Here is a 14,602-nt window from a genome sequence, read left to right as displayed (position 1 = left end):
TTATTTTAGTTACAAAATCAAACTGCTGAGTTTTAACTCTGATCTTTCTGCCCTCAGGCATCAAAGGTTCTGTAATGTGGGCGTGTCTCTCGTGACGTGGGCGTGGTTAAAGGAAGGAGATAAACGTGTATGTGACGCAACACGGATGACCGATGACATCAAGCTAGCCGTTTTAACCAGACGTTAAGGAGGAAAACACATTTCACATTAAAAGCACGACGCTTTTGAAACGATTTCCTCGCTCAACTTTTATCCTGGGAAATTCAGGCATGACAGCAAGTGACAGGCAAGATGGAGCACAAAAATAAAAACACAGCTTGTTTTTTACTTTTACACACGTAACCATGGTAACAAGGAGTTGTTTCCACAACTTTAAAGCTCATTAGCTTCTCATAAAGGCTCAAATAATATCTAAGCTACGACAGAGATTTAATGAGGGGTAGCAACAGCTAATAAGTTGGATTAGCTGACTTGATAACAACTGATGATGTCATCCAGAATATGTTGCAATATAGTATTATTTCTGCTACCTGGATATTTGGCTGTTAGCATGTAATGACTCCAAAATAGTTATATGATCCAATAGGGAAATTAAATAAACGTGACTGTCATGCAACAACAGCCTTCAGTCAGAAGCCTCTTCAGATTGGATGCAGGACTGACTGCAACCAAAGTAAAAATATCTATAGTGAAACATATAAAATAGCCACATGGACTAATAACATCAAAATATATATCTTAAAGTAGCATATTTATACTGCAGTGACATGTATTTCTAAAATATATATTGAATTAGAGGCTAAAAACATAAAATGTAATCAATATATATATAAAATAATATAGTCCTTTACAAGCGTGGTGCTGCACCGCGACCTTATTTTGTAGGTCTGTCACCGGAAGTGAGTTGTTACCAAATGAAACTTGGCGGAAGTCCGCGCCTTCCGCCGGTTGAAGCTGAAGGAATCTGGCTATTCAACTGTCCTGTGGGTGGTTGACACGAGTGGGCTCCACGGCAGGGACAGCGGTCATCTGGAGCGTGTTTGAGCCGGGATTCGGATCCTGCGGCGGGATGGCAGCGCTGGGCAGCGCCGGCCGCTTGTTTCACTGTAAGTATCTGAATGTTCAGAAATGTATCCAAACTAAAACTGCGCTCTGGTGCCTTAAAATTACTTTTAACTCTAATGTCTTCAAACAAAGTGCATTATTATTCCTTTTCTGTTGTTTTAAAGTGTTTTATTTTATTTTATTTGCTTGTCGGGGCTTCTTTTGGACCCTGACATTGACGCTACATGTAAAAGCGTCAAGCTACCAAAAGGAAGATGCAACTTCCGGTCGGGAGGTTTTCAAAAACACTAAACCGTGACTTCTAAGCGCTTTTACACGTTTTATTACGGTACGAGAACTTATTATAATAACCAGAATCTCGCTATTTAATATTTAAAACATGTAAAACATGTTTGCTCTTGTCATCAACCATTCTGTGTATTTTAAATGATGTTAGAAATATCTCAAGATGCTCTTGCTTCTGGTTTCCGGTGCTGATTTTCTCCATCTTGACAAAGTTTACAGCCTTAATTGTGTGTTTCAGTTTAACGTCTCCGTTACATAATGATCTTATCCCCCATTTAGCCTCAGTAAGCCGCTCCGTGAACGCATCATGGTTCTGTTCGGGCGCCTTTAAGGCGGGAAGCGAAGCGACAAGCCAGCACGTTACACGTCGTTACAAAACTGCAGACTTTCACACTTGCGTAACCTTACACGCTCTCCCCCTGGCGGCCAAGCCGCAGTACTGCAGCCCATGAAAGTTGCAGCTGTTTTGAAAGTTTAAATGTTGTTTTAAAACTATGTTTGCTTTTCTTATGCTGTTAAACGCATTTATTATGTTCTGTATGGGATTACAGAAATAATGGCACGAGAAAAAGATGTTACCTCGAGATAAAATTACTTATTTTCTTGGTGCTCAAAAAGCAAAAGTACCTGACTCTGATTCCTTAGAGCTCCCTCCAATTGTTTCTAAAGTCTGAGGTTAGATAACAGACATTATCTTTCCACCTGTCTTCCTCCAGAATGCATCTGGCCCCCAGCACTACAAAGCAGGACAGATTCTGTCCCGATCACGAAAAGAAAACGTACAAAAAACAGAAACACAGCGTCCTGAAGTCAGACATCAGATCCATCCTTGCATAAAGGATCCAGAATCTCAGGAACTCACTCAAAGTGGCTCTTTTAAATATTCAATTAACACCAAAGTTAATGACTTAATCTCTCAGCAGAATATTGATGTTATGTTCCTGACAGAAACATGGATGATGACGATACAGAAACAGCTGTACTAATCCAACCAGAGCCGCAATATTAAATGTTTTTAAGTGGCAACGGAAAACATAAAAATACGAGAGGATTGGCTTCTGTACTTAAGAATGTCATAAATTGTAACAAATCTTTTTGGGTCGTTCTGGGTGTTGAGTTGAACGAACTCTGACACTAAGTTTATATCAAACTCCAACAAAACGTCTTTGCTGATTTTAATGAACTTGTATCTTCATATGCATTGATTATGATTGTTTAATAATTGTCAGTGATTTTAACATTCATATTGGCAAAGACAGAAGGCCAAAGAAACAATGTGATTGGTTAATATGTTGGTCTAATTCAACATATCAACCAATCAAGGACAAAAACTGGACCTGGTTATTCAGTCAGGGTGTGAATATTTCTAATGTTTCTGTAACTGTCAGATCATTTCCTCATGTCTTTGAAAGCACCATCAACATCGACTCACTTAACCAAAAAGCTACGATCACAAAATGTTCTCCCAGCCAAGAGTGCAGAAACAGTTCACCTAATCTCCTCTTCCTCCCCATCCTGGAATGATGTAGATAAGTTTCAGATATCATTGATTACATCGCCCCATCAAAGTGAAGGTTGTGTCTGGTAGGAAGAAATCTCCATGGAGAAACGCACAAACAGTTGGATCTGCAAGAAACGCTGCTGTAGAGCTGAACGAAAACGCCGTAAAACTTAACCTCACGTTCATTATGACATCTATAAACCAAGACAACGTAACTATCACCCAACACTAAAGCAAGGGAGGCTTTCTATGCAGACGCCATAAACAAAAATATTAAAGGTGGAGATTTATTTGCAACAGTTGACACAAAACTTCCAGTGATGAAACCGCCTGAATTTCAATCTGATGCTGCCTGTAACTAATTAACCAACTTTTATCAGGATAAATTCAAATAATCTGACGTTTAATCTGCGCATCAACACAACATCCAGTACCAGCACCAAACAGAACTAGAACATAACATGAAGAAAACATGACCTACTTTCAACTAATTAACATTAATATCTATCTATCTATCTATCTATCTATCTATCTATCTATCTATCTATCTATCTATCTATCTATCTATCTATCTATCTATCTATCTATCTATCTATCTATCTATCTATCTATCTATATATATATATATATATATACAGTAAACTGATTAAACTGAGCTTTATTTATAGATCAATTAAGATCTTTAAATTATAGCTCTTATTCTATAATCTAATTAAGATCTAATTATAGATCGTAATTAGATTAATTATACATAATCAGTACGTATATACATACAGTATGTATGTATGTATGTATGTATATTCAGTAAACTGAACTTAGTTGATCTATAATTGATAGATCAATAAAGATCTATAAATTATATTATATATATATATATATATATATATATATATATTATATATATATGTATATATGTACTAATTATAGAATAAGATCTAGAATCTAGAGATATTTATATATATATATATACATATATTTATATATATATATATATGTATATGTATGTACCAATTATAGAATAAGATCTAGATGTTAGAGATCTTTATATATATACACACATATATAATATATATTTATATATATATGTATGTATGTACTAATTATAGAATAAGATCTAGAATTTATAGATATTTATTGATATATATATACAATGTGATGTAATAAAGTATATATATATATATACGTCTATATGTATATATATATATATATACTAATTATAGAATAAGATCTAGAATTTAGAGATCTTTATTGATATATATATATATATACATATATACACAATGTAATATTGATGTAAATATACAATGTGATGTAATAAAGTATATATATGTCTGTATATATATATATATATATATATATATATATATATATATATATATATATATATATATATATATATATATATATATATATATACATATACACGTCTATATATGTATATATATAAATTCTAATAAAATAAAAATTTATACATAAAACATAAAATTCCAGTATGTTTACGACACACCTAAATAGTATGTTTATCCATATTTTATGAGTAAAATAAACCTGTAAAAGCTAAATTTAATTCTGAGGTGTTTTGATGAGGCCAACATTTAAATGCAAGAGCTCGATCTTCTTGTTCATCATATTTTATCGAGTCCAAGCTCTTCAGGTGTGGAAATGCCAAGTTTATATATATATGTTTGTACATGTATAGATATATATACACATATATATATAAACAGACTGTTCCTAGTTTGTTCATTCATCTACCCCTCCAGGGCAGTTTTGTCTTTTCGGAAAGCTCTGTTAACAGGCGATAAAGTCTTTCCTTTTCTTTTGTGGGTGACCTACATCTCCTGGGGCCTTTTTTCTTTTGGGGACTGTTCACAAACTGTTCCCCAAGTCTTTTCTTATCCTCGGAGTGAACTGCCCCGTCCGGGGTAGTTCTGTTTTTGCTGACAGTTTTACCTGCTGGGTCTCTACAGCCACTCCTTCTAGTCAATCCTCTGGATCGTGTTCGATCAGAAACTCTGTGGGATGCACCGTTGATCGATGCTGGAAAGGAACGTCGTGAAATCGTAGCCAAAGTTTTGCGGTTTGCCTCAGAAATGTCTTCCCCAGCCGGGTCAACAACTGGACATCCGTCCCAGAAGAGATCTCTCTCTTCATCCTGGGTCGGCTCTCTGTGAGTGATAAAATCATCTGGGTCGTTTCCAGAAAAGTCCAATAGTTTCCTCATTCCCGTCGTCACCAGATAACCGAGTCCAAAACCGACGGGGAAAATCAGCGGATACGGCATCTTGAAAACACAAAATCTGGATCCCAAGGAAGCGTTTGAATTCTGACTGATGTGTTGAGGTTCTACCCTTCAAAGCCTCAGAACGTCTTTGATGTGCTGTGATGCACATGATGTCACCTATGACCTCATCACTGTAGTTCTGGTCTGGCTTCTGATCGCTGCTGTGGAAACGATCCGATCAGTCCTGCCTGAGTCAAACTGAAATAACGACTAGATATTTATTTTTTTCATTTTTTAACATGAAGACATCAGCAGTAGAGTTCTACTTTGGTTCTCCGGACCTGCTGCCTATAAATAGTTTTTATTCATTATTATTTTGGTTCTGGCAGGAAATTGTTCAGATTTTATAAACCTTTGCAAAACATTTCCTCTAATCTTTAACTCTCTGTTATCGATCCAATTTATATATTTTATATGACCTTGTTCTGATCAGTGATGTAATTTGTTGCATTACTATATTGGGATTGATTTATTTCAGATCCTAAACAAATGAATAGAAAAGCATCACAGGAAGTGTTTTATGCTCTGTTTCAGTTGCAAGGAGCAACGTTGGGTTGACTTTAAGGAGACGATCCACGGCTGCAGCTTTAGCTCACAATGCAGCTCCAGAGACACAGGAGAGCAGGTATCTGACCCTCCACACCTCCAGCTTGAACAAGATTCCAGTTTGAACTTCCTCAGGATTCCAGATGCTCTGAATGCATCCAGAAACATTCTGGACGGTTAGGGTTAGGGTTAGGGTTCATATGCTGATCTGGCAGCAAACATACTTGTTTTATGACTGCTTCCTGTTTCCTGCAGTAAAATGTCTCCAACTCAATGTCAAAACAGAAAGAAAGAGATTGCATCACTTCCTGTTAGCTAATAAGACCTCAAGTTTGTTTCATTAGTTCTCTTAGGAACATAAAACTGTACCAGAGTTTCACCAGGTTATTGGATGAATTGAAGGATTTATTGATGGTCGGACGGATGGATGGATTGTTGGATGGATGGATGGATGGATGGATGGATGGATGATGGATGGATGGATGGATGGATGGATGGATGGATGGATGGATGGATGGATGGATGGATGGATGGATGGATGGATGGATGGATGGATGGATGGATGGATGGATGGATGGATGGATGGATGGATGGATGGATGGATGGATGGATGGATGGATGGATGGATGGATGGATGGATGGATGGATGGATGGATGGATGGATGGATGGATGGATGGATGGATGGATGGATGGATGGATGGATGGATGGATGGATGGATGGATGGATGGATGGATGGATGGATGGATGGATGGATGGATGGATGGATGGATGGATGGATGGATGGATGGATGGATGGATGGATGGATGGATGGATGGATGGATGGATGGATGGATGGATGGATGGATGGATGGATGGATGGATGGATGGATGGATGGATGGATGGATGGATGGATGGATGGATGGATGGATGGATGGATGTATTGATGGATGGTTGGATCAGTGGTTTGTTGAATGATTAAAACAGATGGATGGATGGACGGACGGACGGTTGGATGGATGGACGGTTGGATGGATGGATGAGTGGTTTTTGGTTGGATGCACAGTTGGATGAATTGTTCCATCCGTCTCTTCGTCCATCAGGAAGCCTAAAACAGGAATCCTGATGCTGAACATGGGCGGTCCAGAGAAACTGGAAGACGTCCACGACTTCCTGCTGCGGCTCTTCATGGACACCGACCTGATGAAGCTTCCTGTTCAGAAGTGAGCTTCAGCACTTAGCACGTCTCCCTTAGCATCTCCATCGCTTCGCTAGCGTTCTGACCCGCTCTCTGCCTGCAGCAAGCTCGGCCCGTTCATCGCCAAGCGGCGCACGCCGAAGATCCAGGAGCAGTACAGCAAGATCGGCGGCGGATCGCCCATCAAACACTGGACGTCCATGCAGGGCGAGGCATGGTGAGGCTGCTGGACGACATGAGCCCCGACACAGGTTAGCATCTCTGGAAGCTGTTAGCATCTCTGGAAGCTGTTAGCAACTCTGGAAGCTGTTAGCAAATTTGGAATCAGTTAGAATTTTGTTAGCATTTCTGAAAGTAATTAGCATGTTTAGAAGAGGTTAGCTGTTAGCATCTCTGTAATTGGTTAGCATTGCATCAAGTGGATTGTTAGATCAGGTTAAGTTCCCAGGGGGACAGATTTGTGTGCGACACACACAGAGGGTTCTGGTACTTCTACAATCAACAGTTTCAACCATTCATTTTGTCCAGTCGGATTAAGACAGACAAGGAGATAAAGAAGCTCCTGTGAAGCGGCTAGCGTCGCTGTTAGCGCTGTCCTCTGATAAGCAAACTGTGCGGGCAGATAGTGAAGGAGTGTCTGTTCACACCCTGAAGCTCTGCTATCTGAACCGCCACAATCAGCAGCTGCTCAGCAGTATCTCTGTTTTCAGACGTTTTTCCTCTCAGTTTTAGTTAAAGATGGAAGTTCAAAGTCAGAAATGAGCGTCTGCACAGAATTACAATAATCTGTTCAGAATAATGACACAGTTCACCTTAAAGAATGTGTTCAGAATGAAGAATCTGTTGAAAGTAACATTCTTTTTAGCTTTAATAATTTTTCAGGGTCAGGAATCTGTTCAAACTAACGACAGACGTTTTGTTGTTAGCTTTCGTTTTTCCTGCTGTGACTCGTGATTTCAAACCTTTTCTCAGCTCCTCACAAGTTCTACATTGGCTTCCGGTACGTGAACCCGCTGACGGAGGATGCCATCGAGGAGATGGAGCGGGACGGCGTGGAGCGAGCCGTGGCCTTCACCCAGTATCCCCAGTACAGCTGCTCCACCACAGGTTGGCGGCGCGTCGGTTCGCTCTGGAAACGCGTCCGACTTCGGTTTGTTGCTCAAAGCGATAACGCCTCGTCTCCGCCAACAGGCAGCAGTCTGAACGCCATCTACCGTTACTATCGCAACAGAGGAGACAGGCCAAAGATGCGCTGGAGCGTCATCGACCGCTGGCCCACACACCCCCTGCTGGTGGAGGTTAGAAATGACAACTAATGGAAAATTCAAAATAAAAAAAACATGAGAAAATGTTACTAAATGTGACGTTTTGTTTTTTTAGTGTTTTACCGAACACATCAGAAATGAGCTGCTGAAGTTTCCAGACGATAAGAGAGACGATGTTGTCATTTTGTTCTCGGCTCATTCGCTTCCAATGGCTGTAAGTCAAAGACATCTGGCATTTATTGATGATGGTTATTAATTAATCAATTTCATTTGAAGAAGTTTCACAGTCGTTTTATGAAAGTCAAAACAGAGACACACAAGAGCTTGAAAACCTACAATAAACACCAAGAAACCTTTAAGTTTCAGAAATGGTGCCAGTAATTTGTGCTAAGCTAACATGAACGTTTTGGAAAGTATGTTGGGATGTTCAAGAAAAAACCTCCAGTAAGTTTCTTGAAAGAATATTACTTAATAAGGAAATGTATTTAAACTATCCTTTAAATGGCACTGAAGGACTTTGGATGTTCCAGTAGCAGCAAAGTCTAAGTCACCAGAAACTGATGCACAAGTCTGGAAAAGTTCTAGAAAGTTACCTTTTAAAAGTACTTTGTAAAATTCTAGAAAGCAGCTTGAAAACTTAGCTTGAGCAATTTGAAAAAGTAACTAAGTTCTGGACCTTCAGGTTTCAGGAAAATTACTGGTACTTTCTGCAAAAGCAGCGTCAGCATTTTCTGGAACATTCTAGAAAAAATCTGCAAGTTTTAGAAACGAATCTGTAAGATCTGAGAAAGTGACGGTTACGTTTTGGGAAATCTGAAGCTGCATAAAGGCAACCTGTGACACATGATGTTTACTGCAAAAATAAAATAATAAGTTCTGAAAGAGCAACGTCCAAGTTGTAGAAAGTCCTTCAGACTTCCTGTTTGTCCCTGCAGGTGGTGAACCGCGGCGATCCGTATCCGCAGGAAGTGGGCGCCACGGTGCAGCGGGTGATGGAGCGACTGGGACACTGTAACCCCTACAGACTGGTGTGGCAGTCCAGGGTGGGTCATGAGTTTATTCCACTGCACTGTAAAAAATCACTTCCTCGTATTTATTGAACATTTCCCATCAACCACTTGGTTTCAAGACAGCAGTTTTCAAGATGGCTGCCGATTTTGAACCTTTCAAACAAGTTAATGTCTTATAATGTTTCCCATTTTAATGAACCACCATGTTTTCAACATTGGTCATTTTATTCTTATTCACTTTAAAGTAACAATATTTAGAAAGATTAGAAACTAAACCCTTTGCTGTTTACTGGTTTCATACCAGTTGTCGACTGGAGGAGATGAAGATGTGATTTTACTGGTTATTTTTAAAATGTTGTTTTAGCTTCTGCTTGTTTTATTTCTTAAAACAATTCGGCTTTAATTTGACACCAAACTTATTCATCAAAACTAAACTTTCCATGACAAACATCTTGAAAATATCAGTAAATATGAGTTAAATTGGTCCAAATATGAACAATTTGACAACAGAAATATTAATCTCTAATAAATATTGGTGCAACAATAAATTTTCTTTGGCGACCATCCTAAATATTTCACCAATTAAGGTGAACAGTTTTGCTGAAATCTTAAATCTTTTGCTGCACTATCAATATTTCTCCACAAGATGGCGCCAGATGTTAGCGAGCAGCCAGAGCCGGTGACCATTGGTGGGTTTGTTGCAGGTGGGCCCCATGGCGTGGCTCGGCCCCCAGACCGACGAGGTCATCAAAGGTCTGAGTGAGCGAGGGAAGAAGAACATCCTGCTGGTTCCCATCGCCTTCACCTCCGACCACATCGAGACGCTGCATGAGCTGGACATCGAGTACGCTCAGGTGCTGGCCGAAGAGGTGAGGGAAGCCCAGACCGTGACCTTGACCTCTCATAAGGTCACAGTTCAGCAAAATGCTTTCCACAATAAAAGTATCTGATTTCTCTCTCAAATTGAAGCCTGAAGAAATTTCACAGAAAACAATAAAGTACAAACATCATCTAATTCAAAAATAATTTATTGATCCAAAATGGAAACTAAATGTTGATGTAACTCATATTAATTAAAATTATTAAAAAATAAATATTTTTCTCTTAAATTGACCCATTTTTGCTGCTTATTAAAAATCCACCTGGACGGTTTTTGGTTTAATGTTTTTTGGTGTCTGGAAAATGAGCCGTTACAGAAACATCCAGATTGTCTCAGCTCAATGCCTAGCAACCCCAGCAGAGTTCCAGCATGTTTGGTCAGCTGGTTTTTTACAATGGCTGCTGGTGTTTTTGGGAAACAGAAAACGATAAATAAAAATGTTCTTTTAGGGAAAACTGGTGCAAACTGAAAATATTTAAATGTATTTTTCCTTCAATCAAAGCGATTCTGCATGAAAACGTGGCTTTCATCCAGCTGATGGTTTTTCTGTCTGCAGTGTGGAGTGGAGAACATCCGGAGAGCCGAGTCGCTGAACGGAAACCCGCTCTTCATGAAGGTGCCTCCATCATTCTGTCACATTTAGCTTTTTATTTAAAGCTGATTGAGGAAGAAAAAAACCAACAAAGCAGCTTTAGTTTGTTTCCTGACTGGAATCAAAGGCAGCAGGTCCCTGACGCCTGCAGCAGGTCCCTGACGCCTGCAGCGGGTCCCTGACGCCTGCAGCAGGTCCCGGACGCCTGCAGCAGGTCCCGGACGCCTGCAGCAGGTCCCGGACGCCTGCAGCGGGTCCCGGACGCCTGCAGCGGGTCCCGGACGCCTGCAGCGGGTCCCGGACGCCTGCAGCGGGTCCCGGACGCCTGCAGCGGGTCCCGGACGCCTGCAGCGGGTCCCGGACGCCTGCCTGCTCTGCGGTCCGGCGGCGTCCAGCTGCAGCTGCTGCTGTTATTAAAGAAGGTCCAGATCAATGGAACCTTTCCAGCTGACTACAGTAGAACTGAACGGCCCGGCTGCTCAGACCCGCTGCGCTCAGAGACTCCTGGCCGAGCCTCCGAGTGTCGGCCGGGAAGGAAATCAATATCCAGAGGATGATTAGTTGGTAGTTACTGAAGGATGGTTTCCTTGGTGCACTTTTAGTTTCTTTGTGAGGCGCTGCTGCTGCTGCTGCTGGAAACGAAGAAAAATGTGTTGATCTGGTTCTGCACAGCGAGACGGAGCTCAGACTGCAAACCTGAGCGAGTTTAATCCCTGCAGGGATTATAATCCACTGCATGTCCAAATAATGAGCACTGAGACGATTAATCATCATTAATCGATTACTGAGATAATCATCAGGTAATTTCATAATCAATAATCATTAAATACTGAGAGCAATAATTCAGGCAAAACTTTTAAAAAATCATCTGTAAATTTTGCTTCAAGTATAAATAAAACTGTAAAAATGTTTAAACCAAAACAGATTAAAAAAAACAAATTTTAATATTTTTCTGTCTAATTATTAATCATGAGATTCAGCTGCAGATCCATCCTTTGACACAAATGATCAAGTTCATTAAAAAGGATCTGATTAATCAATTAATTGATTAATCGATTCTTCAAACTACAGAAACATTTAGAGCACAAACTGACAGAATCTAAAAGGGACTTTAATCTGTTTTAGTTACTTTTAAAATGAAGAAACTTTCCATGAATTCTCGGCTTCATGAAGAGAAAACATCGCGTTGCTGTTTGTCAGGAAGCGTTAATATTCGGACGTAAACCGTTTGTCTTCGGTTTGATGTTCAGCAGCTTGAATATGTAGAAATGTTTTCTGAAAGCGTCTCCGGTTTGGTTTCCAGGCGCTGGCTGACCTGGTCCAGTCCCACCTGAAGTCCAACGCGCCGTGTTCCCGCCAGCTGACGCTGCGCTGCCCGCTCTGCACCAACCCCACCTGCGGCGAGACCAAGGCCTTCTTCGCCAGCCAGAAACTCCCGTAAGGCGCCGCGCCGCCAACAAGCCGGAGACGCTGCAGGCTTTGGGTTCGTCAGCGACCCGGGAGGAGAACAGCAGCAAAATGACTGGATTCTGTTGCAAGTTCATTTTAAAAATTGATTTCTGGAGATTCCCTTTGGTTGACGTCTGTGTAGATAGAGAAACTGACTTTTATTTGTTTGAGTTTATTTTTATTTGAGTCTCCCGTCTCTACATGTTCTTCCCGACTGCAGAAGGATTTAGCTAAAAGCTTCAACATCCTGCAGGTATTCATCTCAGACCCAGTGTGGACAACAGCTTTTTAGGGAAACTGGAGGAAATGAAAGTAAATTTACACCAAAAAATGTGGAAATTGTGAGATTAGTCTCAGAAATATTCTAGAGAAACTTGTGAATCTTTTAGCTCCAAAAGTCAAAGATTTGCAAGAAAAAACTCAGGAAAAAAAACAACAAAATTTTCTGAGTTTCCAAAGTCCAACATTTTTGACGTCTGTAACTCAGAAATGTTCAAAGTTTTTTGTGGGTAAATTTACTTTTTTCTCTCTATAAACGGCCTTTAAATGCAAGTGTGTAAAAGTGTGGGCTCTAGTTTTTGTGCTCTTTATGAGCATTGTGCCTTTTATACACTGGATCCACTGGACTGGTGAGTAAAATCCACCCAACGTTTGTTCCTGCTGTGACTTCAATCTTTGACATCAATGTTCTGATTGAGCTGAAAAAACAAACTGAAAAGGTTTAGCTAACAGTAAAAGTTAGCAGACAGTAGGCTAACGTAAAAGTTTAATCAGCTAATTTTGCGTTGTATTTACTTTGCAAGTCAGAGCTAACAGTAAACTAACTGTAAACATTTACCTAACATGCTAACAGAAAACATCTAGCAGACATTAAGCTCACATAAAAAGTTGTTTTTTTTAAACATTCTCCAAGCTAAAAAGTTTTACTTTGCAGTCAGACTTTGCTAACTGGCAGCTAACAGCTAACATCGCGAAAACTGGAGTTTGGTTTGCCATAAGATAACTAGAGGATTGGTTTAGCTTGGAGAAGGCTAACTGAAAAGCTAACAGTTAGCAAGCTGAAAAACATTTACCTACAAGTTGATTTGCTGAAACAGTTTACATGTATGCAAGTCGACTGAAAATATTTTACCTATCTTCAAACAGTTTAGCTTGTAGTAAGCTAATTTGAAAGGCTAATCAAATGGAAAACAGTTAGCTTACTGCTAGCAGAATGCAACGACTTAGCATGCATGAGCTAATTAGCTACGTTTGAGTCATTTAAGGGGAATTATGGTCAGATTTTACAGCAGTTATGTGTTTAATGCTTGCTGTAATAATTAGCAACATTTAAGAAAGATGCTAAATGGTTTTAGCAATACCAATTAAGCTAGCATGTGCTACCTTTACTAGAGCTTTCATTGCTTAAAAGTCTTTATTTTTGGTAAAGATGGAACATTATTCCCAGCTATTTATGATAAATCTCCATGAAGACATATTTTAAATTACTTTCTTGATGCTAATCTACGCACAGAATTGCCTGTTATTGTTCTTCCACTGGATTAAAACGGATCTCATTTTTTATATATATTGAGTTATGTGAGAGTTTTCAGATGTTAGCAAAGATCTTTATGTTGTTAAATGTGTTTTGTTGGATTTTCTTATGTTTTTCATACGAGATTGGATCATTTTCAGTTGGTAATTATGCTAATCTATGCTAATCTGGGCAAATTCTGACCCGAAGTTACTTATTATAACATTAATAAAATTCTGTGTATTCTTAAAAACTACTTTTTCATTTTAAGATTTAAAGTTGTAGATCTGCTCTGTAAAGTTTTCAGGCCACAAAACAAAGACTAAACTCTATTATGTTTCCTAATTTAACTCTATTGTAGCTTAAAACATGGAATTGTTGCAAAATATAATTTAGTTTTTTTTTTCTCTTTGGATTTATTTATTATTGTGTTCAAATCATGTAAATATAGTCCAAGTTAAAAGTTTGAAGCATTTATTTGTTGAAGTAAGCGGTGCTGTATGATGTTAATAGAGACGATGAGGTCTTCCTTCAAATTGACATAAATATCTGTTCCTAAAACAGTCTGGATCTGTGTGTGTTCCTGTCCAACCGTGTCCAAATTTCAACCATCAAACTTACAACAAGATTATTTTGGTCAACAATGTCCAAAAAATGTACATTTTTAACTCTGAATCAACAGCTGGATGGATGGAAACTGACAAAATATTTAGATTTTCTGCTTTTCAAGTAAAAACGCCCGTAGAGGTCAGACGTTGTAAAAAGGAGTGAAATTCATTTTCTACAACAAAACAAGGCAATTTGTGAGAACCTAGAGAAGCAAATTTGCTAGAAAAAAATCAGCTTAATCTTAGAAATTTTCTAGCATATTTCAAAATTGTAGCATATTTAGTGGTGTAATTCCTACGCCAGACGCCCCCTGGTGGCGTGGAGGACTTTTGTGTTTGCAGCTTTTCACACTTTCTGTCTTTTCTCCTTTGCTCCCATGTCTTACGTTTGAAACATTGTTCTGTTGAATGTGTTTTATTTTTTGT

General features: G+C 39.2%; 1 protein-coding gene across 1 annotated transcript; it reads left to right on the top strand.

The window, feature by feature from the left end:
• The first annotated feature begins 928 nt into the window (after positions 1-928).
• Positions 929-14,131, top strand: LOC129353087 (ferrochelatase, mitochondrial-like). Its single transcript, XM_055022287.1, is given in 12 exon segments — positions 929-1,106; positions 5,670-5,760; positions 6,765-6,884; positions 6,963-7,066; positions 7,069-7,110; positions 7,832-7,966; positions 8,051-8,157; positions 8,240-8,338; positions 9,060-9,167; positions 9,839-10,003; positions 10,571-10,630; positions 11,910-14,131. Coding segments are annotated over 12 exon segments (1,206 nt in total). The 5' UTR covers positions 929-1,069; the 3' UTR covers positions 12,048-14,131.
• The last annotated feature ends 471 nt before the right edge of the window (positions 14,132-14,602 follow it).

Source organism: Poeciliopsis prolifica, unplaced genomic scaffold (assembly GCF_027474105.1).
Source record: "Poeciliopsis prolifica strain line A6 unplaced genomic scaffold, Auburn_PproV2 SCAFFOLD083, whole genome shotgun sequence".
Classification (NCBI taxonomy): domain Eukaryota; kingdom Metazoa; phylum Chordata; class Actinopteri; order Cyprinodontiformes; family Poeciliidae; genus Poeciliopsis; species Poeciliopsis prolifica.
Note: the sequence above shows the minus strand (reverse complement) of the source record. Positions and strands in the feature narration are given on the sequence as shown.